We start from the raw sequence: 26848 nt of genomic DNA, 5'->3' as shown, positions 1-26848 counted from the left end.
CAAAATGTAAAACTAGACTTAGGTGAGATTGTAAATGAGATTTCCTGCTAAGGATGCAAAAAAAACCCAAAAACCTTTTCATAATACCTAGCTTGAATTTAGGATCCAGGTTGAGTTTTTATACATTATTGCTCCAGATCATTTCATATTTGAAGGATATTGATATGGTTCTGTTTCTTGGTGATGTATCACTTTAGATAACTGTGACTCCAGCTGCTTCTAACTCCCTCAAAGCTGCAAAGGGCACGGTTCAAGTTCATTGCTAGGTTCTTCTGGTTTAGAATTTGGAGGTCAGCACTTTGGTGTAACTGCAGTGAAAACTGATAGGTAACTTCTGCTAGTTTGTGAGACAGACATGGGGTATCTATGACAGATGTGTTACATCTGTGTACGTCTGGACTGGTCCTTGTTTTTTCCTTCATGCTACCAATAATCGTTCCTCTATCTCCATCTGATCTAGAAAAACAAGAAATCTGTATGACAGTTGAGGATGAGGCAATGTCAGTAGAAAAAAGGTCTTTTTTTTCTAGCATGTTATGGTAGTTATTTGTAGTCTTTGAGGCTATAGACAAATGAGCTGTACTACTTTGTCTTCTTGCCTGATAGCCTGGCTTATTTGCTACACCCAAGAGTAGTAGTCCTGTCGGTGATATTTGAAGGCTGAAAGTCAGGTATCATGTGTGAAGCATAAGTAGGACCAGAGATGTAAAAATTTTCTTCAGGGTGCTGCCCAAATGAGAACAAAACTGTTGCTAATTCTGGTTAATGTGGGAAAAAATGATTGAAAATAAACTTTAAAAAACATATTTATTTTAAGATTTGTCTTTTAATCCCTTAAAAGACATTTAAATATTCAAGTGGGAGAGCTTGTGTTAGGAGTAAACTTGAAGTATGATTTATTCAGACTGTATAAATAGTGTTCAAACTGAATGTACTTCAATTCCTATAAAACTTAAGTAAATAACTTAAGGCTTAAGACTTTATTTATTATGACTTTATTATTTAAATGGTTAAGACTTCAGAACATAAACAGTTTTGACAGTCATGTCGACTGTTCATATTGAGTATTCTCTGTAGTTCTCATTAGTAGTCTCTTTAAAATTAAAAAAGCCAATTGGAAGCTCAAAAAGAAAAATGCTTTTTTTATTGCTCCAATTTATGAATAAGAACTTTGTGTGAGAGGCTGAGATCTTCCAGCTCTGCAGTTTCACTAGACTGTATATATAAAAATAGTAGATGGTTCCCTAGCTACCTACTACCCACATATTAAGAGATGGTTTTATTGTTTAATAAATCATGTTGGATATGTGATATTTTGGAAAGTCTCTTCGTTTTTTCCTTTTATATCCCACACATATAGTGTATTTTCATTCAGCATTTAAAAGTCAATCTCTTAATCAAATCAAGGTTCTTTCCAGAAATTATTTGATAGAAATAAGTACACTTGTAATGATTTAGTAAATATGGTGTCATTGCTGTTTTAACATTGGAAAATATGACATGGATTAATTTCTGTACAATAAGTTAGATAACTGATGAATGCATTTATAGTCTCTGAATAAATAAAAAGTGAGATTACATTAAAGCTCTTTTTATTGGCTGATTGGGGTATTTTAATCATTTCAAGCAATGAATAAATTAACCTTGCAGCAGGAAAATAAATGGAAAAATTCAAAAGCAAGATTTTAATTTATCGTTCAAATCAAGTTTTCTGTTTGATAATTTAAATTGGTTTAGTTTGGATTATTATGTTTAGTTTTAGGATTTTGCTACTGAAATAAGGATGGCAGAGTACAATTGTACCTGGAATCCATAGTCTATAGATAACATTGGCTGAGAAAGCAAATATACTGCTTGCAGTCTTCCTGTGTGTTTTAGGTTTTCATGGCCAGGTTTTGATAGTGGGGCGTACAGGGGTGGCTTCTGTGAGCAGCTTCCCTCATGTCCAATGGAGCCAATGCCAGCGGCTCCAGAACAGCCCCACTGCTGCCCCAGGCCAAGCCCATCAGCCGTGATGGTGGTGGCCCTGGGGTAACAGAGCCAAGGAGAGGGGAAAACCCCTGCACAACAGCAACTGCAGCTGCAGAGAGGAGTGAGAACATGTGAGAGCAACAACTGTGCAGACACCCGGGTCAGTGAAGAAGGAGGGAGAGGAGGTGCTCCAGGTGCTGGAGCAGAGATTGCCCTGCAGCCTGTGGTGAAGATGGTGGTCCTGAAGGACTGCACCCTGGGGAAGGGACCCACCCCAGGGCAGGGAGAGAGTGTGAGGGGTTCCCACCCTAAAGGGATGAGCAGCAGAGACAATGTGTCATGAACTTACTGCAACTCCCATTCCCCATTCCCCTATGCTGCTGGGGAGGAGGTAGAGAAAATCATGAGTGAAATTAAGCCAGGAAGGAGGGAAGGGAGGGAGGGAAGGAAGGTGGTTTAAGATTTGGTTTTATTTCTCATTTTCCTAATATGATTTGATTGGTAATAAACTCAATTCTTATTTCCCCAAATCAAGTCTGTTTTGCCCGTGGTGATTATTGCTGAGTGATCTTTCCCTGTCCTTACTTTGTGATCCTCTCCTTGTATTTTCTCTTCACAGCCCAGCTGAGAAGGGGAGTGATAAAGCAGCTTTGGTGGGCAAGTGATGTCCAGCCAGGGACAACTGGTTGGTTTGTTTAGACTACCTTGATGCATTTATTGCTGAAAAAGTTGTAGGTGGTTGGCAGGAAATCTTGCACTCACCAACAGCTTTGTTTTCTACTATTTACATGTGCTCTCTCCTTCCCTCTATGCCAAGGGAAGGATCCTGTGCTGTTTAAATATATTAAAATATCTGGGTCTTTTATTCAGTGTTCAATTCACTGGACATCTCCTGGTTGCTCCTCCTGAGCCCAGTCTGGTAGGATGTGCCTTGTCCCCAGCACTAACTGCTACTGCAGCCCTGCCTGCTCAGTCAAGCCTGGCTTTGGGAGGAGAACAGCTTTAGGCCGGTCAGCAGCAGTTTGCCTGTCATCTTCTTAAATAGCACAGCTGTCTTCTCATCCTGGTATAGCTGCTTAGGGTCCTGGTGGTTTTCTGTGTCACTCCTGAGCTAGGTCACAGGCACAATCTTGTGAGGCAGGTTGGGACATTTTGCTGACACTTGACAGCAGGACTGTAGGAACATGGCTCCTTGAAGATTGTGGGAGAGCTTTTAAGAGGAAGCCAAAGGGCTTCATCACACCAGGCATGCAGTGCTGTGTGGAACACTTCAGCAAACAATGCACATCTAGACATCAGGTCAATTTTACAGCATTTCTAGCTGCTGTATATGTTGGAACTAGTATACTTACGGCATGTGATTAACCTCAGCCTTAACCAAAATTTTGATTTACTGAAGAGATAAAGAATCACAGGTTACAGTGCTGGATGGATGCTCAAGAGAATATTCAATACAAACACTGGGACAGGTTTCAGTCTATGTATCAGCTGGGACTGGTGTGTGTATTATCTTCTGATGAAGGTAATTTTACAAACTGCCCTGCTCTGTTCTGGTGTTGATTAAAACATCAGCAACTACATTCACACTTTTAGGCTATCCCTGAACTTTCTTTTTCTTCCTCCAGTGGCCATGAAGAACACTCATCTCCACTGATGTTTTATATATTTCAAGAAAATTACAATTATGCCTTCTTTTCTGTTTACTGTACCATACTTGTGGGTTTTCTGCAGCCTTCCCTCATAAGTTTTATTTTCTTTATCTGTCGTCACTCTAAAATTGGTGTAACTTACATGCATTATGAACATATTTTATTCTGTGTGACTTCAAATCATGCCTAGAAATTAGTTCTTAAGCCTTTTGGTCTTACTTTGTTTCTAGTAGTGAGTAAAATTTGTTGCTCCCTCATGACTATTTATGGATGTGCATAGAAAGAGCAGATGATTTCAAACAAATAAATACTGAACAAATTTATGACACCTAGGTGCTCATCTTGTGGCAGTCATCATTAGATTTGGGGGCATGTCAGGAAGAGGAGGGGGTTACTCCACGTACAGTGGTACTGAGTGACTGACGTGCTACCTGCTGTGTCAGGGAACTTTCACTGTCTGCTACACTACATTGCCTGGACAAGGCAGTGTTGATTTATTTTCCATATTTAAGACATCTCTTTTTTTTTTTTTTTTTTTGCCAAGATCATAATTTTTGTCTCTTGGTGAGCAGTCTAGCAAAGACCATTAGAATTATATGTATAACCACAGAAGTTTTCTGGGTTTTCTGACAGAACCACGTGTTTGAGAAGCTTACTAGATAGAAATAAGTAACGTTTTTACTGATTTTTTTTACAAATTTTTTATAGGGTTTTGTGGAGGGTGACAGAGGAGGAAGTAACTGAAATCTGTACTTCCCCTACATGTTTCAGCAGAGATTGGTGTGTGTAAAGTCTGGCATTTCGATTTAGGAAACACCGGCTGCGTGACCAGTAGAGGGAGCCCAGAATCACAAAATGTTGGAGATATTTTTGACTGGGGGAGTTTGGGGTGCAAAATTTGATTTGATAATGTACAAGAGTTTTGAAGGGATGCACTGAGTACTACCAGCTTCTAGTGATTTTGGGGAAGAGAATTTATGAAATAATAAAATGCCTGATGTCCTATAAATTATCAAGTTGTATTAGCAGCCTTTATATTGGAAAGTTAATGAGTGTTTTCTTTTCTTTCCTATGTTGCTGGTTGTTGTAACATCATAACATCACTTTTACAGAAAGTAAGTAACTTTTCACCTTTTAAACGTTTTTTAAAGTGTGTGGGGTATATATACTTCTTGTATATGTGTATAGATGTATATGTATATAAAATAAACACACAAGCAGAAAATTACCAATCTTAAAGATATATTGCTACAGATTGTAACTTCCATATATGAATGACTTCTAGACTACCACAATGGTTTAAAGCAGTCTCACCCAAATGATGATAAATAGTATGAAAGTTCTTCATCTGAAGACTGTAAATGGTAAACATATTTCTTGTGTGCAGACTATGGGAATAAAACTTGCAGCATATTGATTTAAAATATATTATGGCTCTAAAAATTCACAGATATCAAGTTACAAAGTAGAATATTATTGTATCCAATTTCATTTAACTGAATCAAAGTTGAACTGATTTGGAGTGTTTCAAGAACTTAGGTCAAACTGTGCCATTTTTGATATTCAGAGATACTCAGTCTTATATTGGCAGGCCTTGACTACTGTATTAATACATTCCAGGAGCTCTGAGCAGAAGGAACATGTCCTCAGGCTGTAGGAGAATTTAGAAAGCATGAAATAAGTAGTACAGATCCCTCAGAAAGTGCTCTATGATTCAGACATCAGTCTGCATCAGGGGATCTTAGATTGCTGGCTTTTTGAACCACACTTCCATGTGTTGCAAGCATTTCCAGCGTCAGTTGTGTGTAACATTTGGGATTTTTAATACGGTGTTTTAAGGATGTCAGTGCTGACAGAAGAATAGTCAAGCCATTGGTTGACATGGGTCAAAGCAGCACTGACAAAGGACACCATGGAACTTCAGTTATCTCTTAGCGCAAAATAAATCACATCCCTCAGTGTTCCTAGATTATTTTCATTTGCAGCTTAATTGTGTTCTGTGTGGTTTGTTTTGTGCTCCTTATGGACATACCCAAGTCCACTTTTCAAGAGGGGTGGATATGGCCCTTAGGCTGCATGCCATTAGGAGTTGCAGATATCTGTAAGAAACAAGCATAGCGGTAGTTAAAGTGCTTCTTGGCTCAGTAGCCGATACGGGTTTCTTTCTAAGTCAGAGAGTAGTTTCTGTTGTCCACTTGCCAGTTGTCTAGACTTTGAAGATTAAGATATCTGCTGTGAGCACAGTAGTGATCACGAGATGTTGCCAAATCCTCTATTTTGGGTTCATTCATCCTGTATCATTTTAATTGGTTAATGATATCTAAAAATAAGTGTGGAGTCCAGAGTATTTCCATCAGAATAGGCGAAGAATACAAATTGTGCATACCTGCACACACAGTTTTGTTTCTTGTTGACATACCAAGTTTGTGTTCTGCTGCAGAGTCAGCAAGTTCTTTCTGTCTTGCAGAGAAAGCCTTAATCGGTGATAATGTTTCACTAAAAAGATCCAAGTCTGAGAGAGTTGAAATTGCTTCACGTTATGTATGTTAACATATGGAAGAAATTACACAGCCATAACTGCTGTATTTAATGCTCTCTGTCTTTGCTTGTCAAGCATTAATACAGTAAGGAAAATGTGTAAAGAGAAGTATCCTACATCTTAAAAAAGTGTTTAAATAATCGTTAAACTCAATGAACTCTCTTAATGTCTTCTGCCCCACTGCTAGCAGTATCATTTTATTTCCAACATATTTCAGTTTGTATTTTGTTAAAGTATTATATGAAAACCAAATGTGGAGCTAGTTTTATTTGCAGGGAAGCAAAAGAAACAACAAAAACTTGTCAGAATTTTCATATTGTGTGATCGTGTTTAGAATACCCATAAAATAAATACCTATTGAATAACTGATGTGTTTATCAACAAGGAACATTTTTACCTGCAGTTTTTTTTATTTTAGATGTAGTAATATGATACATTAGGTGACCTGTAGTAAATAAATTATAATAGACAGGACTTCCTGGCCTGAGGACGCTTTATAGTGTCTTCAAGCCAGGTTTAATTTATACCAGAATTTTTAATTACCACATTATCAAGCTTGACATTAAAATAATGATACTTGTACATTAAGGATTAATTTTGTTGTAACAGAGCCTTGGAAATCAACAGAAAGCATAACCATATGCAGTACAACAATTTAAATCCAGTTTCACATCTTAAAAAAAAAATCAGACGTGCAATTTTCAGCCAAGATTGGATGTTGTGTTTTAATGCCGCAGAATAAAGAAGAGTAGTTTCTGATGAACTTTGAAGCCCTGTTCCTGGTTTATAGTAGAGTATATAATTAATCCTGAAATACTTTGCAACACACTTAATTTAATGCACAGGCATTGTTCCACTTAACCAAGTGGAATATATTTACGTGGCTAAAGATAAGCGTGCGTGCAGACTGGGGACCCCAGGGAAGAAGCACAGTTTCAGATTCAGTCCCTGAGTACACCGTGTACAGTAGCCAGCAAATGGGGGCAAAGATGTGATAGTATATCTACAGATCTTGTACTTCAGTTTTCAAATTAAAATTAAATAAAACAACTTACGACTGCCTTCTTCCCCACCTTTTTTTAGATCGCCTTTTCAGATTAGTATACATCTAGCTAGGGTAGAAATATTTGCTCTTTTTCTGATGTAAACATGTATATGCTACAAAGATATCCCTGTCCAAATACTCATTTTTTTCTTAATGTGTTGTGTTTCTTTTTAAATAGTCCTTTAACATGCATTCCACAGTGGTGTAAAATTATTGCCTTGAGGAGGTCAGTCTCATAATCTCTAAAACAATTCTAATTAGAAAAGATAGTGCTTCGTAAACGGCACAAATGTGCTTGTATTTTTTGTATAATAATGCATGCTGACCATGTTGAGCCAGAAGAAGGCTTTACTATATATCACTTTTAATTTTAAATGTGTTCTTTCTGGGCTCTTTATTATTCTTTTGTTGCCTTTCATCCTATGGGATGCAGCTGCCCTTGAACTTGGTACTGTTTTGATCATTCATGTGCAGCAGCCACATTGTCTGTAACATTTTAAAAATGAGGCTTCATGGTGTTATTTATGAAGTAATTTCACATAAATATTTGGACTTTGGTTCTTTCAGAATGTGGAGCTGGTTGCTGTATGAAGAAAAGCATAATTATAATTCACAGACTTTTTGCCTCAAGCCTAGGGGACAGATGCATATGATTAAGTTTGAAACTGGCCTGTTATTGTAATGTAGATGTTTTCAGGGTTGAGAGAATTAAAAAAAAAAGGGGGGGGGGGCAAAAAAAAAAGCCAGGCAAGCATGAGTTTTTTTAAAAAAATAGACCAAGGGAATAGTTTTACAAGAGGCACTCAATCTTAGACTGCACAATTTTATTTTTCAGTGGAACCTCTCCATTAGCTTGCCTGAATGCAATGCTTCATACTAACACTCGTGTAGGTGATGGAACATTCTTCAAAATCCCTGGGAAATCAGGACTCTATGCTCTCAAAGTAAGTTTAAATTTTGTATATGGATTGTACATACAGCTATTAATCCATTTTATGAATGTCTCAACAGATATAAAGGTAAACAAATTAGATTCTTTGGCAAGGAAATGACCTGATAGTCCTTCTAACTGCTTTCAGATGTCTTTTAAAAGGATTTATAATGAAAGTAAACATAGACTGTTTTATCCTAGAAAGCATGTACGTATTCTTGAATTTGGAACATGGTATAAAAAACACGTAGCTTAGTTAAAATGCTGCTTTTTTGGAGTTGTTCACAGTAAGGCCTTTGTTTTATGAGTAGTGAGCTCAAGGGGATCACTGACTTTCTAATTAAGTAATTGTACTAATGTTTGATTTTTGAATAGTGAAAAATTATTTGCAAGTCTAATATAAATCATCTTTTAATTCAAAGGTTGCATCATTGCTTTTGAGAAGGAATATAATTATAATGATAGAATTTTGCCTTTATTCTATTTATTTTCCTTTTTCTTTTTTTTTTGTTTTGGTATGAGAATGATGTTTACTGTGGGTGGAAATTTTTTCTTGATCATGATCAAACTTAGAGGGCTTTCACAATAGAAATGGAAAAATGTGAAGCAGAGATGAGAAAATAGAAAGTGAGATTATCTGCTTGGCAGTGTAAATGTAGTCAACTAAAATTTTGGGCTGGGGGGGAGGATCTTTTGTAATTTATGACAGATGTATTTGATGTAAGTGTATTAAAACATAAAAGTATATAGATTTGTCTGGTCCTGCTAACTAAAAATCCTGTACTTGAAATTGAATTAATAGTTTTCAGAAGCTGTCTTTCCTAATTTACTAGAACAAATGCTGTTGTTTTTCTTTAAATCGGGAGATATTCTTGGCACAATTCCAGGAATTCACAATCACTCCCATGCTTGTGAGCTCCAGGTTGCTTCAGCTATTTGAATTCAGGAAACAGGCAAAGGCAGAAAAGAAACATTAAAGGATTTGTGTTTTGCTGCAGTTTTGTAGACACTCAACTGGAAAACTAGGATTTTTAACAGCCACACAAGTCTGTTTTTGTTAAAAAAAAAAAAGAAGAAAAAGTGGAAGATCTTGCATTTCATGTGACTTTCTTGGTTTTAAAAAGAGCATGTTATGACCTCACAAAACAGCTTTTTTGCTTTTAGTTTGCAAGTTTTTTCATGAAAGTCTGTTTTTTTTATGGCTGTCTCTTGAGTAACTCACAAGCATATTTTATTTTATTCTTGTTTTTTTTGAAATGTAAGTATGAGAGTACACTGCAGTAATCTATTTTCGGAGATGCAGCAGGATCATGATTGATTTTTTTCTTGTTAATTTTATTTTTATTTTTATTTTTTATCTGTAGAAAGAAGAATCAACATGCCCTACTGATGGAACATTGGATTTAGGATGTGAATCTGAGTTAGATGGCACTGAAATGGCTGAGACAAACAATAATAATGGAGAAGAAAATGGTGGTAGGTGATTTAATCTCAATATTAGAGGGCATGTTTTGGGAAAAGAAAAAGTATTGTTTTCTTTAGATTTTCAGGTTTTTTGGTGTGATTTCTAAACTGTATAAATATTTTGTACTCAGTGGAACTATTTTGAGTGACTCCCTCTCTTTTTTGGCCTTATGAAGGAATCAGGAACACTGAGTGTCTTTATTTGCCTTAGGGTTTTAAAAGACAAAGAACAGTGCTGTTTGGGTGTGTTTCCAGTAGGTAATTTTTTGGCTTACAGTTTTTTGTTTAGGGCCCAGAGCTAAAGAATAATTTGTCTTTACCAGGCTTCAGACTTGGCAGTTGTCAGATTCAGACATCTCATTGATTTCAGTGTGGACATGCAGGGTTGGTCCCTCAGTAGAGTTCTGGGCAGAGGACAAAGGTTTGTATTTTTTTTTCTTTCAGGCAGAGGGGCTCCTGTTTGCCATCGTGACATAATGACATCTTGAAATATCAAATGCTGTGCATTTTTTTTCCCTGAGATAATGGCAAACTGAAACATAGAAATAACTCTAAAATGGCAACCTTAGAAATATTTTTTTTTCCTTCTTGAGACTTAATAGTTAGTCATAAAGAGAACATCAGTCTTCTAAAATTACTTTGCAAGTAACAGGAGTGAATATTACTGTAACTACATTCATGTAATGATTATAAAGTAAATGCTTTATTTAAAAAAAAAAAAATAACAAAACTGACTTTCCAGGACTTCTGAAATAAACCTTTCCTTGATCAGTTCTCTTCTGCTGCCTCATCACAACCTGTCCCACTGCTGGACTGCAGCCTGCTGTTTTGATTTGGTATATGGTGAGACGATGTCCTGTTTACAGCTGGGACATGAAAAGGCTCAGCTCATGTTGTTGTTCTACTACAGACTTCCTTTTTTAACTTGAGCAACTTACTTAGCTTCCAGGCTGCACCTTTACAGGACTGATGCTGCAATTTCTGTATTGCTCTCCAGCAGCACTGAAAAATCATAATGTTCAATGATAGGAGTAACAGAACACTCCAAGATATGTTGTGGGTCTGTGTAGGACTGAAGTTTTGGAGCTCTGTGGAAACAAAAGTCCAGAGTTATTAAATGTCTTTGCTTCTTCATTTTCTTTGATATGTCTCTAAGTTAACAGACTCTGCATGTGCAGAGGTTTGGCGCATATGTAGTGTATGCTGTGTATGTAAATGTACAAAGAAAAAGTTGATGTTACTTGTTATAAACAAATAAAAATAATGGCAAAAAAACAAGGGCAATTATTTAGGAGTGTTAGGATGCAAATAGGATGTTAAAGAATGTAAATAGGATGTCGTAATTCCAGAAGTAGAAAATTGCTGGGTTTTGACTGTGAGCAGGCTATATACTATTTACACAGTAATAAAAATAATTATAGCACTTGTGATGACATAAAAGGGAAGCTGCAAAAATTTAACATTTTGAAATAAAGCATTAAATTACACCTAGGTTGGTTTTAAAGCTGAGAATTTCTGTCATTTATCATCTTTAACAAATCTTGGATAACTGCAATATATTTAACATTTTGACAAAAAGACATTTTTTTTATTTTTTTTCCTGCGGTGGATGTCAATGGATATATTAAAAAAAAGTGAATGGATGGGAGTGGTGAGTCTCTATAGCATATAGAGAGGCCAGTGTTGGATGTGATCAATTAAGAATTAAATTCAGCATGTATTTCATAAATAGCATGACAGCATATTAGCATATCACCTAATACAGAACATAATTTTCCCAAACATGTTTGACAATAGCTTTTCTTGAGGCTGCAAGTTTGTTGTTAAAGATACCATTTATATACACTTAGAATTCTGATTTTGTTAACAGTATAGAAGACTTGGCTTAAAAACAGGACCATGCCCAAAAAATACATCCAATTTTTGTATTTGTGGATTGAAGTTACAAATTATTTAATCTGCAAAGGCATAGGAATCACTGTCCACAGAAGGCATTTTGCTCTGGAGGGTGTGATTTGACCATCTTAATTCAATATTTTTTTTGTCAATACTTTGTGAATACTATGAAATCTTTTTAACTTAAATGTATTGGTAATAAATGATAATTTTGAGACTTCTTTTGATTGCCATGTAAGTTATTTGAGTTGAACAACATGAATTCTTTTAGACTTTCAAGCAAAGAAAAATGGTCATATTTATGCAGAAGAAATATGTATTCAATAAATCAGTATATCTGAAAAGCATTTAAGGATCACAACAGAAAATAAATTGAACATGAATGAGATGCTTTTGCTAATTAGTCCAATGCAGTTCTTAGACTATAATTCTGATAGTACTGATTAAAGAATATAGGCACAGATTTTCCTTTGGGTATAGCACTAGCTAAATGATTACCAGTGTATTGCATTCATTATAGCTGTAAGAAGGAATTAAGGTAAACAGGAAAGGATTTAGAAAAGATACATAAGAAGTCCTGAGTGAACAAATACCTCCTTTGTTCTAGGAGATTTAATAGGGCTGGTCTCATTATGTTTATGAAAGGTGAGGTGGTGACTTGATCGGTTTGTAAATATTTGAGAAAAGTTATTTCTGTAGAAAATATTTGGTCTAACAGACCAATTACATTTTTCACACTAAAGCTGGGGTTTTTTTTTCTTTCCAGGAAACCATTCTGTGGCATAAAAGTAGCATTTAGTTCAGTGCAAAAAACGCTTTATTAAATTCTCTGACTTGTGTTTTAGAGTATGTGCGATACATGAGGATGGGTGTTGTTTGCACACTGAATTCTTAATTGCCCAATTAATTGCATTTTTATTTGCTCTTTTCCACTCTGATAGAGTCCAGAAGCCCCAGTTCTGACAGAGTGATCTGAAGTTGTTTAGCAAGAGTTTAAAAAATGCCTCTTTAAATGTAGCTGGAGGCAAAAGGATGAAACTGTGAGCAGCAGCCTCAGCCCATTTGTGCGCTTTTACACCATAGTCTTTTGGAATAAAAAGTACCAGCTGACACTCTGACAGAGAAGAATCACATCATTCCTCAGCAGGCACATTTTTTTGCAGTATAAATGCAGGCTACTGAACAATTTTATTAGCATAATAACATAAAAATTCCTAACCATTATAAACACATGACTTGGCAAAAGCCGTGACACCGCATCAGTATTACTAAGTGGACAAGTAGAATGGTCACACCTCAGGATTTTGCAGATGCTGTGGAGAATTCTTCTTTCCCCACCTTCTCCAAAGGCACATGTTAAAGAAACTCTTTATGCTACAGTTGATTTTGTTTGGAATGGGATTTCTAATAGAAGCTCTGTAGCAGTCCCATATCTTTAAAATTCCATTTTCCTCAAATACAGGGGTAGCATGTAAAGATGTGGTAGGTAAAAGAATTAAAATCCCAATTACTGTTGCCTGGGAAAATGATGACTATAATATCCTTTTGCCCATCAACAGGATATTCAGTTCTCAAAAAGCATTTGTCCCTAGGGTTTCTGAAGCCAGGGCTAATCCATCAGCCACAGAGCGCAGTTGATTAAAATTTGTCTTCGTGCAGTCCAATGGAATGCACAATGATGCAAGTGTGGAGGAGACAGCAATTCCTGCTATAGCATGACTTCCCTCCCCACCTCAGCCCAAAGAGGGCTTCTGATGTGTGCCCAAAGTCAAGCAACATATGTCTCCTGAGACACTTTGGTTTTCAGCACTTCCTAGAAGTGTATGTTCCTCATCTATGAACATGAGTTCATAGCTGAGTTAGCAGAGTTAATAGGAGAGTTAATTCCTTAGGCCGTTTTCATAGAGATAGTGGACAAAATGAGGGACAGCAGAGGATCACATTCATGATGAATCCTGAAATTTTGCTTTGTAGCTACTGTGTTTTTGAACACCTTGTGATTTTTAGACTAGGAAGCCCTAGGATAACTCTGTAGCAAGGAGTATATATTCACCACTGTTTGAAATCTGAGTCCACATTTGGATATTCAGTTTCTTTCCAGGAATGGAATTCCTGGCAATTCAGTGAAACCTGTTACTATTAGCATCTTGTCTCTTGGGAATAATATTGGATGATTCTGCTGAAATGTTTGTCACACGTGGCAACATCTGGATGTGAGATAGATTCCTCTAAAAGCCGGAGAGCATGAATGGAGTAGCAGCTCAAACATAGAGTTTTGGGTGACACATCATCAAGAGGTAGTTTTTCACTTTGCTTAGATTTTTTTGTGTTTTTTTCTTTCATCTTCTTGCAACTATAAAATAAAAATATGGTACCTGGGATTGAGCTTAACTTCTTTTGTTTCATTATTGCTTGAAGGGAGTCATAAGAATAAGAGAAGATACTGTGGCGCTTGAGGATGTTTCTCATCTGTTTGTTTTTTTTTCCTGTACTTTTTTTTTCCAGTAGTTAATGAGGTCTAAGAAATTGGTGTCTTAGTGATGACAGGCTGTATATTTTTAGTGGAAAATGTTGACTTACTTTGGAATAAGGATTCACAGTTTTCTAAGCTTTGTGAAATGTTTGGGCTCAAAAACAGGCTGTTAATATAATGGGATTCAGTGCAAGCTACAAAGCTAATGTGTTATTTGATGTCTTTTTCCAAAAAATACTATTCAATACTATTTATTAATTCACAATGGTAGTATTGCTTTTTAGAAAGAATATTGCAGTCACTGTAGTACCATTGATGTATACATCTGTTTTTGCTTGCTTTGGCAAACTCATATAATTAACTAACTCCCAAACTGGTTTTCATTTTCAAGAGCTGATGGTAACAGCCGAGTTCTGAATTATTCACTTTTGGCAAGTTGGGCTCTAGAGATCAAAGAGTGACAGAGGTGAATTGCTCAATACATCTGTGTTGGCAAAGTGCAACTATTTATGTCAATACAAGTATAGATCCGTGTCACCCAAAGAAAATATTGAATTTTATGGATATTTTAGAGAGAGATATTGTGTGTATGTTTTCCTGATGGAGTTCTCTGAAATTTCATATCTCCAGAGTGTGTGCATACATTTTATGCTTGAGGTAGACTCTAGTCTTTAGCATATGGTAACAATATTAATTTATGTTTTATAATGTGCCCATTAGTAAACAATCTTTCTCATCTATTGCTGTTTCTTTAAAAAAAAAGGGAAGTGGACTGCTGTTGAATTTACTAATTTGATTTTAAATCAATATGATCTGACTGAAATCAAAATTAATTGTGCTGTTGATTTTGGGAAAATAAGCCCTTTACTGGACAGGAATTTCTTTGTCCATCTAGTTATATAAATCTGTTTACAGTTACTCCTAATAACTTTCAGTGGCAAGGAGACAGAATAATTTTTTGCCGTATTCCTCCAAAAATTGTTTCTTTGAAGAAACATGTCATCCAATATGTTTTACATGGATGGGGAAGGTAAAAGGTAATAAAAAATAACAGGGATAGCTTGTAAAATTTGAAATTCAAAGACAGCATTGCTGATTTTTATAAATTATAACCTTTCATAATAATTAACAAAACTAGTTTTGGACAAATGGAAGAGAGGAAATTATTTTAAATGGAGTTTGCCGAAAACATTTTTAATATACTCCTTTTGCTAAGTAATTCTAATTCTGTGGTTCATGTTAACAGTCTCTGAACACTCACTGAGGAGGTCTTATCTTCAGAAACCCAGCTGTTCTTCCAGCTCATAACATAACAGTTTATGGCTTAATAGTTGCTTTTTCTTTATTCCTTCACGTGGTCCTGGCCCTTGCAGAAGCCGATTTAAAGAATGGAGCCTAATTATTCTCCACTAAATGGAAATGCCTCCTGTAGGCTTAAAACCACTCTTGTTTCCTTTTTCTACTGTAGCAATAATGGTGAATCCTCTTTATTTGCTACCCAAATATTTTCCCTTTATCTGTCACATTCTCCCAGGACTTTTTTTTTTCCTTCCCCAGTGCCCAGTTTATTTTTAGCATTCTTTTCTGATATAATTTTCAAGTGAACATGGATCTGATAATATTCATGGATCTCCAGTGATTATGGAAAAAGTGGTTGCAGCTTTCCAAAGCTGTATATATATATACGAAGAACACTTTAAATTAGTTTTTCTGTTACTGTGATCTTTAGTTTCCATAGGAGAAATGCCCATTTTGTTCTTAAGGCATTGTTTTTCTCAGTATGATCATCAGTGATGACTTCACTTATATATCTTTCTGTCTTATTTTTCCCTTTTTTATGTCTGACTCATTCAGAGAAAAGCAGTTGGACTTCATCCATATAAATTAAGAAATAAATCATGACAATTTTATGTGGTCACAAGCATCTTAATACAGTCACACTTTGTTACAGATTGATTTGAGTTAGTAACAGCAGAACATGTTTTAAAAATTAAGTTTTTTCATTGCCTCATATTTGTATTTAATTTCCTACAGAAAAGACAATTCATTTTGTTTTTAAACAAAATCTTGATTATCCTCTAAATAAAGCCTGTATGTCAGTTTTATTATTATCTTTTGCTAATAAAATGAGTAGACTGTATAAGTTATTAAGCAACTGTATAATTTATCACAATGTATTTAGATTTTTAGTGCTTGTATCTTCTGCTTTTGGAAAATAGTCAATGACATCTCTTATTTACTAGATGGTTAGGTTCATAGCTATATTTTGTATCATGCTGCTTTTAAATGGAAATGTAATTAAAACAAAAAGTAACATTTAAAATATTATCCTACTATCTTACTATTTTAAGCTACAAGGTATATGAAGAAAAAATATAATGTACAGAATAAGTTTTAGAAAGGAAGTATCATTTGTTCTAAATAAATTAGGTTGAGTTTCTCTAATCACAGTGTCATTTTAAGCAGCAGATTTCAACCTCATGTATCCATTTCTTTAATCATGAACTACAAGAAAAGTCAGGGTTTTTTTCAAAACTCTGAATAAACTAGGTTTGGGTTGTGCTAAAGAACCAGCCTTAAGTAAGGTATTTTTTCTGTATCTGTAGGACAAATTACAGTGATAGAAAGCTATTTATTGTCTCAGTGGCTTTCAGTTCAAGTTGTTTCACCCACTGGAACAGTCCCTATTTCTCGATCAGCTTTGTTGTAAAAGATTCAAAGGAACAGAAGCAAAATAAACCAATACACTGATAATGTTTTATGCAAAATTGAAGTAATGATAGAAATAAAAAGTATGGCCTCTTATAAATTCTGTCACAACTCCAGGTTTATTTTTAAAAGAGAAATTAATGAAAGTACAAAATTAATACAGAGCTATGCTTATTTTTTTTCCTGCTGTATCATGACTTTGATGTTAATGGCTGTATTGTTGAGTATCATCAGATAGTTGTCAAACCTCTTCAGAATGAACTTTATCATCAAAATAAATAAGGGTGTAATAATATCCTAGATCACCATAAAGAAAATCTGAATTTCCCATTTCAACAAGAAGGTAATAGGAGTTGCAGTCATTCTTGATAAGAGGAATAGGTTTATCATGACAGGTTATGTTGTATCTATCCTGTTTTAGGAGGGGCACTTAAGTTTAAGTTTAAGTTTCCACTCTTTAGGGATTTTTGAATGTGTTCTCTTCTCCTCTTGTTACCTTTGGGGTTTGTGTGCACATGCTGTTTCTGGGTTTTTTCTTCAATTCTTTGACTCTCAAAATTTGCCAGAACACTGTAAAATAAAAAAAGTTTCTCTGAAGGGGAAGACAAAATCTGGGCAATTTGAAATGTCAGGTTTTTATTTTGGTGTAGGTGTTCTTTGTCTCAGGAGCTTAGCTGTTGTAGTGATTTGGATTATATAAACCAGGTATTGTTTGTTTTCTGCTGACACTTTGCAGCCCCTTTATGTTGTCTTATTTGATAGTAAGCTTTGCTGATCATGTGGAAAAGATTGATCCAAACCAGGTGATTCTGTAAACTCAGAACCTGTTTTGTGTTGCAAGTCCTTTTTTGAAGAAAAAAGAATATTTTTAGAATATAAAAGTATATTTTGACAAATCCTGCAACTATACGGAAGGGGAAAAAGAAATAAAAAAGTCAGTTATAAATCTTGTGACAAAATAGCATTTCTCTTACCTGGTAATGAAAAATTTTAATCTAATATGACAGTTATCTTGGCATAACAGCAGTGACATAGAGTGTATTCTCTCTTAATTAGGTAAGTATTAATCACTTTTTCTTCCAGTGTGAAAAAAAAGTTTAATATCATGTGCATCTTATGATGGCCATTAATTATTAATAGCTAAATTGTCTGTGTCTTTTTTGCTTACAAACACAAATAAAAAACCATTACAATGTTTAATCTAAGAAACATTGCTAGAGGCATGGGACTTCAGGTGTCTGCTCATCCCACTGAAGGATGGGCAGAGAAAATAGATGAACACTGGGCTACATTATTGTCTGTGCAGCTTCTTTGAGTGTCTTCAGACTATTCTGGTGGTGTGCAAAGTATGGAAAATCTTGGAAAACCATTTACTGCCACAAAACTTTATAAAGAAGGTATGCCAGCACACAAACCAGCTTCCAACTCTGCTGGAAGGCAGACTTGAACTGAGTCAGCAGAGGAGAATGGAAGAAAAGCTGCTTTACTTCTGGATCCGTGCTAACGCTGGTTTAGCTGGGCAGTCTTAGGTTACTAGTGAGAGTAATAGTAATGCAAGGCATTAAGAGTGGAAAGCTTTCTACAGCCCATTTTAGTTGAGTTTGCTGACCACCAAGACTAATAGGATCCTTCAGCTATCCTCACAGCTTTCATATCTGTTCAATAAAGCTGCTTTTAAATAAATAAATCATATTTTCAATTATTTTTAACCAGGAGACTTTTTCTGTGTTGCACACAATATTTATTCAAGAGGCTGTTTAATGCAAGTACTGTAGTACTTGTTTATTAAAGCATGTATTATTTAGAAAGCTGACAAGTATAGCAACATGTATTACCTGACAGACAAGAATTCATCTTGCAGGATATTCCAGTCTCCTCATTAAGCAGCAAAGTCTGTTCTTAGCTTTACCAAGAAGTACTTGTAAAATAGGTGAGTCTGGCTCCTACGAAGACATTCCAATCTGGTATGAAGTAACATATGTATGAATCTTTCTAGACCCAGGGGTCATCATTGTCTCTTGTATAAATGCTCATTTAGATATCTTATAATCCATTAAAATGTGTTGATGAGGATGATAGTTTTTATCTAGCTTCCATGTGAAATCTGTTGTTAAACTATTTCAGTTGCCTTTTAGGACTTGAAAGGCAAAATATGCAAGGCCTCCTGAACTGCATAGAAAGGGTGTGATGAGGTACAAATATTGGTGAAGCAGTGCATTTACTTAGAATATGGCTGGATTTTCAGCTGATGTGGACCTCAAGATGAGCTGAATTTTCTACAGCAAGCTTTTTCATTTTAAGGCATTTCCTTGTATTGGTTTATTTTTCCATCCTTATGACTCCTAGAGAAATAGGGAAGATAACCCCCATAACAGTATTCTGATTTTTTATTTCTTTTTATAAAGTTTGCCCAAAGCAGACATCTGAGGAAATGTCTTCCAATCGTGATTCAAGCCTTACTAATGCACCGGTGCAAAGCAAGCTAGTATCTTCCTTCCAGCAGCACACAAAGAAAGCACTTAAACAGGTAAGATTGTATTGACTGATCATCAGTTGGCTTCCCTTTAGTATCTCTGTCATTCCTATGTGAATGGGATGTCAGCAAAATTTATAGAGTCTTCTAAAGATTTTTAGTGCTATGTTTAGTGGCATTTTATTGGGGGTTTTGCTATGTTTTTAGCAAGGGTGCAGTCCTGCTTGTAGTGAGTTTAAAGGGGGTCTAAGTGCAGTAAGCACTTCAAGTCAAGTCAATTTCAAGTAAGCAGAATTCTTTATATTATATTATATTATCACACCCCTATGTGTGCATTTGTGTTGAAAATTTTATGTGAAGTTAAAAATAAATTTAAAAACATTTTGAACGAAGTGCTGCAGATATGAAAGACTCTAGGTATACTTTTTCAGTTTTTCTTTATGATATATTAAATATTTTTTTTTTTCATAATGCATTTGCTACTACAGGGTATCAAAATGGAGTAGGGTTATTTTTATAAAAGAACCTTATGATTTGGATGATTTAGGTTCCATGATAAGTATTAAAGCTTGCAAAAGCAACTGATTATTTGGTCACCTATTAGCTGAAAGCATGATAATGTGAAAATTATTTTCCAGCATTGACAAATTAATTCAGCTTACAGCCAGAAAAATGAAAAAGAAAAACTAAAAAACTAGAATTCAAAAAAACCCCAATCATTACTTCTTATCCATTTCAAGTTGTGACTTTTCTAAAGTCTTAGGATAGTGAGATGATTTTTCAATTTTTCTCACAACTGCTCTCCTAGCTATGGTTAATGGAGATCTTGTATTTCAAGGGGTGGTTTATTGCTGAGTTCTTCGTTTAGGCTTACATTAAGCAAAACCTGTCCACATCTCCTCTAAACACTTTAGTTTTTCATGAAGGCCAAGTAATCCAGTAAATCCAGTAAAATTAATAGATGTTTATCATTCACATAAGGTTGTGTTTTATTTAGAGGCTTTGAGAACTGAAAAGGATTATTAGATTGGTCTTACATGTGTTTGTTCTTGAACGGTGGGAACAAAACAGCTCACTAAACATTAGGATAGTTGTGAAAATTTACACTTTTTGGAAACTCTTCTCTTTTGTGGTCTGTGGACTTCCTGAGGGGTGGAGAGAGTGGGCAAAGGGAAAGGCGAAGGGGAAAGAAGGGAAAAAAGTGCAAAGCCACAAATATTTGAACTTCTGTAATTGTTTAAACTCTACCACTTGTCACTTAGCAGATATACAGCATTGAGAATAATTTTAAAAGGGCAAATTAATCAGAATAGCTTAATTAATATAAAAAGTCATAACATTGATGTGAATCTTTGAAAACATTCCCTAAGGCAGTAGGGTTAAAGCAACATCAGAAAGTTAAGTAATCGATAAAAAGGAATTAGTTTTAATTAAGTTCATGGTAATTAGGTCCTGTACTTCAAAGTATAAGAGTAGCATTACAGCTATCAGCAGAATGTTTTCTCTATGCACAATGTGAGACAAATGGGCATTTTTATGATGAAACAGTAGATTTTTGCGTTGTTTTCTCTTAAAGTTTCAGATGTTGGCTACTGCCATATATACACACTGCAGGTTTGATTTGGTATTGTAACAGAGGTGAATAAACCTTAACAGTGATTTTATTTATAAAATTGCTGGTTTATATTTATTATTTTGCCTTCCAATCTTTCAATTGCTTTTATGGATGCATAGTACCTAAAATTCATACAAAGAACCTGTCAGACCTTTGAATACAGAAGAATCTTTTAGATACACTATGCAAAACTCTTACAACTCATACAAACTTACTGATTCCATGCTAAAGTAACAGAGGATGAGACATCATGATACTCTCAGCAACTGCTTATAATATATAAATGTATATATACTGTATATAATATATTGTAATGGGGTCCTCCTTAGCTATTGCTTTTTATCTACTGTGAAACAGTCTTCAAAGAATGAAAAGCTACAAGATAGTTTTCAGTTTCCTACTCAATTTATTTAAAAGCAGTGGGTTCTTTGCATTACTTTGATCTTGTGTGTATTTGTTTTGTAACCTCTAAAAATAAAGTGAGAGGGAAGTTGATAATGTGCAATTCTGCTTGAAGATCTGAGCTGGAAATAGAAGATTTTCTCTACTGTTTATCTACTTATTAACCACTCATATGTAATTCTCTTTAAATTATTATGTGCTGGATTTACATATGATTTGCTTTTTAATGAATTCTGGAGATATATTTGTGGGTTTAGATTGCAAAGAGCAATCTCATATTTGGCTTGTAGCAGCCAGCATTTTAGGATATTCTTATGAATCAAATTAGTCAAAATGCAGCATTTCTTGAGCTCTGCAAGGAGTGTGGAGAAAAGGGCATTTTTTGAGCCCTGGCTCTTGGTTTTGATTTCTCTCAGGTAACAGTGGATTTGGGGTGCTCTGCAGGGACTAAGGAAGGAGGTTTGCAGTTGCAGTGGATTTTCATAAGGTCTGTGTCACAGATCAGCCCTTATGTCCTCACCTTTCAAAGGCTGGGCTGCCATTTTGGTCAGCTTCCAACTTCCATGGTGTCTTTGTTGGGAAAGAGATTTTGGGAGTTTTACCACTGGGTATGTTTCGTTCTTCCCTTTGGTTTCTGACAGAGTTTCAGTTTCTTGTAAAATGCTTACACTTTGCTCAGAGTTTAAAGTCCCACAAACCAGTTCCTGTTCATGAGGGTATAGACAAAAGAGCCTATGGTATAGAGCTGCCTTTTATGCTTGGCTTTCTGATGGCAGATTTTACAGATTTCTGTTTTCCTTGTGATGTTGGAGGTGCTTGGACATGTGTGCCCAGCTGTTGATCTTGTACCTTTGAAAAGAAGGCTTATGGCACGCTGTCACATGCTGATTTCCTATCAGTACTGATCAGTTCCATACTGGTTTACCTCATTTTCACACTCGAGAGTTTTGGCATGCAGACCCATGTAAGGACCTCTTCCTGGGAAAGTACTGAACTACACCTGCATCTGCTAGCAGTGGTACATGGTCACACTACTGTGTGCATTATTCTTGCTCTGGACAAGGCTAACTCCAGTATGGACATCAAGTCATGGCATAGTATCTACATGCTTCTGTCTGGTCCAGTTTCTGTTCCATTGACTTGAGGTGATACTTTTTGTGGAAGTCTTCGCTGTATACAGATTTATCTGTATCTATCAAGATGTTCTTGGAACATTTCTCAGAAGAAACGATCATGCCTGCATATAGGTAACACTGAGAATGTGTGAATATCCAGGACATTGAGGTGGTGTTAGTGTCTGTTGGACTCTGATAGCCAAGTGTAAGAGCACTTTGCCCGTCAGTGTACCAGGTGTTCCCTGGGTCAGTACCAAGAGAGGAGAAAGAACCTGAAGATGCGCTATAATGGTGTCTGGGATGATAATAGACTTCCCAGACATGGAAGAAAATCCTGCCTCCCTTTTGGCACTTTGGAATCAGCACCAAGAAGGGTACCCATAAATTTTCTGTTGGGAGAAGAGAAGGATACTCCATTCAGACTCAGGATCTGAATACAGAACCAGGACATGTCTGAGACTGTGCTGGGCATCCAGATCTCTTTGTAGAGACAGAAACTCCAGAGACAGCAGCCAAGTGGGTTTGGGAGGAGAGAAGCTCAGGAAATAAGGGAATCAACACAAGGTATGTCACTGCCATGGTTTGTTTTGTTTTCCTTAACTTTGGGCTTTGTCTGCATGCTTGGTGGCTGGGTTCATATATGTGCCACTATTTAATTCATAAAGTGGGTAGATGCAGTTTATTAATGAGAAGGAAGGCACCCACTTGTAGGATTTGTTCTTATAATAGAAATGGCAACTCCACCCTTTTTATTTTATGTTTTGTTTTGTTTTTTTCCTGTGGATGCTGTCATGCCCCAAGCAGTAATAGAGCTATGGGGAAATTATGGTTTAGCTCATGTGTTGCTTCTGAATTGTAGGACATTAGACCTATGCAATTCCAAATAACATTTCAGGCTGACATTTCTACCACAACTTTAATTCTTATTAGAAACCAACCTACAAGAGACTAAATTTCAGGATGGTTAACACTGTAATTTAGACCTGATTTACCCAAATTCTTAGACCTAGTTTATCAAGATCTCTATGTTTGTTTCTTTTTTTTATTTTGGACACGGGTGTCCAAGTGCCTAGGTTGGCACTGAAGGTAGAATCCTGATCTCCCATGATGCTGGTGTGAATTTGCTTTCCTGTCTTCAGCTCACATTGCTTACCTTTCTTTAAGAGAAGAGCAAACTCACCAGTCTTGCTCCCTCCACACTCATTCCATTAGGACTTCTTTCCTTGACTACAGCCAGATACAGGTTATCTTGAAGCATTTTACTGTCCATAAGAAGTAATCCAGTATGAGTCTGTCTGTCGTGTCTCTCCTTTGACTCATTTGAGCAACTTCTCCCTCACATGCTCCAATATAAGCCTGATGTATTTGCCTGCCCTTCTTTCCCTTCCTCACCCCAAAGAAGCAAAGGTGAAAGAGGAGATTGTTACGATTTTGTCCTAATCACTTAGAATTTAAGTGCAGGGTGTCTTCCTGAAAGGCTCTGAAAATCCACTGTGAACTGAGAGGTATTTTTTGTACTGAATTCCTCGTTATAGAGAGTTTGCTGCAGTTTCTCAGTGTCTCTGTTAACCACCTTCTTATGTTTCATTTCAGATGCAACAAATGTACCAATGCCACAGTTGGAGAATTCTGGCTCCCTAGCTGAAGCATTTGATCAGATGTCTGGCAACATAAGTGATGATTCTTGACAAATTTTCCTGACAACAAATGGGAAAGAAGGAAAACATGTTGCTTTTTGACTTCTAGAGAGACATGGGAAGGGTCACTGGAGTTTACAAAATGCATTCCGGAAAATGGAAGTTTGAAGATGATAAACTAAACTGATTTTCTGATTGCCAAGACAAGTCTAGGGAAGAGGACAGACAAACTATGGCAGGGAGACTGCATAATGGGGAAAAGAAGCTGGGAGAGCAAGAGTTCCAGCAGAAGCTGTTCAGGGAATACATGCATTGCCCGAAGGCTGGCTGCACGGTATGTCCCTCTAAAGGTCCCTATGCATGGGCAGCATGTACCAGCTGCTCAACACAGTGCTTTGGTAAGACGCAAGACTATGTTTATGAGACTCTCTTCTGGGTCATCCCCGTGGTCCTCAGCCCTTACCTGTGATGGAAAGAAAGGGAAAGGAATCCTCACAATCCCTGCTTTCTTTTTGTACTGCTTTTTAATAACTACATCCCAGCTGCTGGAGCGTTCTGCTTGTTTCTCCTCTGGAGGTGTTTGCACAGCATGCTTTTTACAGCGCTCCTGCACTTTTTCTGTTTTAATAAATTTATTTTACAGAATTTCTTAGTCTGAAAAAGAATTTTAAAGCAATTTTAAGTGTTGAAGCATAGTTGCCCCTCTTCCTCAGTGTAGGACAGTATTCCTCATTTAAAATATGTCCTGGCATGAACATTACCTTTGTTTAAACTTACCACTGCAACATAGTGGAATCTTCTTCCCAAATATAAGTTGGAAGAGTTCTCTTTCTTCTGTTCTGTCGATGCAGTTTCTTTTTCCAAGTTTCAGGTAGTCAAGCTGAAGACAGCAGCCTATTTCTAAGCATTGCATTTGTCTGATAACGTGTTTATTTAAGTAGCCTGTCTCTTAAGTAGCCTGGGGAACCATTTCAAATGGATTGGTCATTGCTATTGCATTAATGAAAATATAATCGCTAGAGACTGGAGTCCCAGTTAAGCTTCTCCAGTGGAGTTACGTGATTTTTCCTTATAGTGGCAGTGAATATCTGAATATCTTTGGGCCATGTTAAAAGAACAGCTTTTGATTTGAATAGTTTGTAACATGAAATTATAGCCAGTTGACAATGAATCATGCCTTGATTTTGAAGCGCATCCTAGAAAGTGTTGGCCTTTTCAGGGAAAGGCAGGATTTGGAACAGCTCACAACTCTTCAGAGCTCTAGGAAGCCTCCTACAAAATGTTGACAAGCAGTTATCTACAAATGGTATTCCAGGAGCTGCTGGGTAGGTCCCCAAAGTGTGCCCAGGATGTGTGGGCAAGTGGAAGTACCCAGGCTGAAACAGAATGTCAGGCAGGAAGACATTACACTGCTTACACTGGTGCAGTGTAAATTCTCTGAGTGGTAATATGAGAAGATTTTTTTGTATGGGGAGCCTAGCCATGAAGCCCCTGCTGTATGCATTGGCCCCTGTGCAGAGTGTGTTTGAAAATTTGACCCCGTGGAAAGTGTTGATTACTTTTTTAAGATTTTGTATTGACACTGCTGTCTTTATATTAATTTGTTTTTAAACTGCTTTCTACAGATGTTTCCTTACCTATATGTGCTTTGTTGTGCCAAAGAACAGATTTCCCCATAAAACATTTTTTAGCTGATGGATGTTGTTAATTTAATACTACACAAACCATTAAAAAAACACAATTCTTCTCTTTGTAAAAAAGCTTTCACTGAGTTGAGGCATATGCCATCATCATTCCCATTCACATGCAAGTCAAAACAGACATTGAACACGTCACATGTGTTTTTTGTCCTTTTTTTCTGTGCTTGGGAAAGCACCAAAAACATTTACTTTGCAGTCTGTCACGATCTACAGCAACTGTAGCTGTGACTGCATTATTGTGATCCCATAGAAAGTAGTGCTGGCTTGCAGGTGTACAGACACACATGTGAGCAGACAAATCTCCTTGCCTCTGCCCCACAAAGGTCCAAGCCCTTCAATTCAGTGTGGGTTGGTAGACAGGTAAAAGTTCATTGTTAATGTGTGCTGTAGTCCTAGAGAAAGACCCTGAGCCCTACTGAGACCTAAAGAGCAAATCTGCAGCAAGACATTATTTTTATTCCAAATACAGATGCCTCATGAGGTAGGAGGATGGCGTGGGACAAGAATAGATGCTTGTTTGAGAAGGTATTGGCATTTGTTTGAAAATAAATCCCAGGTTTCCAAACTTCCATCCTGCTGATTCTGACACTACTCTTCATCTCCAGATGACCAACTGTGTACACTTGGCACCATACTGACATGTTTAGTGTACTAGTCTGGTTGGAAGTAAATTAATTTCCTTTGGAAACAGTACTGTGTGCTTTGTAGTTGTTTCCATAGGACATCTTTATTGTGTTTTAATCATATGATTGCATGCTTATAACCAAGTGCTTTGTTTATGTTTAATATAAGAATTAGTGGCAACCAGGAAATAATAATGGGTTTACTCTTCATGATTTGTGGTGATTACTGTTTTAGTTTAACTGCTCTGTCTATCTGTGAAACAGGTAGCCACTAAGAAATTTTAATTTAACCAAGATGTGGGAATTAAAGGCTCTTAGTTTTATTAACAAAATGAGGGTGAGAGAGAAGACAAAGACTGAATTTTACGGTGGTGTTAAGTGAATCAGTGATAAACCATAAACCTGTTTCATCTTTGTCATTTTGGGATCCATAATCATGATGTAGAGTTGTTATTTTATTTTGTGCAAGACACTTTGCTCAGTGTATCATAGCTTGTGTTTTCACATGGCAGAATGGAGGAATTCCATAGCTTTACTTTTCTGATCCATAATGTGTGAAATTTCAAAGGTTATGTTTCATTACATGAGTTTCAAAATGTAGACTTG

At 36.3% G+C, this 26848-nt stretch overlaps 1 protein-coding gene across 1 annotated transcript in view; it reads left to right on the top strand.

Moving 5' to 3' along the window:
- Positions 1-26848, top strand: part of ASXL3 (ASXL transcriptional regulator 3) — a 121575-nt gene that overhangs the window by 48753 nt on the left and 45974 nt on the right. Inside the window, exons 4-6 of the mRNA XM_088058307.1 lie at positions 8040-8148; positions 9500-9611; positions 19083-19204. Of these exons, the coding sequence (XP_087914433.1) occupies positions 8040-8148; positions 9500-9611; positions 19083-19204 (343 nt within the window). The remainder of the gene's footprint in view (positions 1-8039; positions 8149-9499; positions 9612-19082; positions 19205-26848) is intronic.

This window comes from Pseudopodoces humilis, chromosome 1 (genome assembly GCF_049639895.1).
Source record: "Pseudopodoces humilis isolate 2021_Gansu_Grassland_sample_001 chromosome 1, ASM4963989v1, whole genome shotgun sequence".
Classification (NCBI taxonomy): Eukaryota; Metazoa; Chordata; class Aves; order Passeriformes; family Paridae; genus Pseudopodoces; species Pseudopodoces humilis.
The sequence above is the reverse complement of the archived record's forward strand: the minus strand, read 5'-3'. Positions and strand labels throughout refer to the sequence as shown.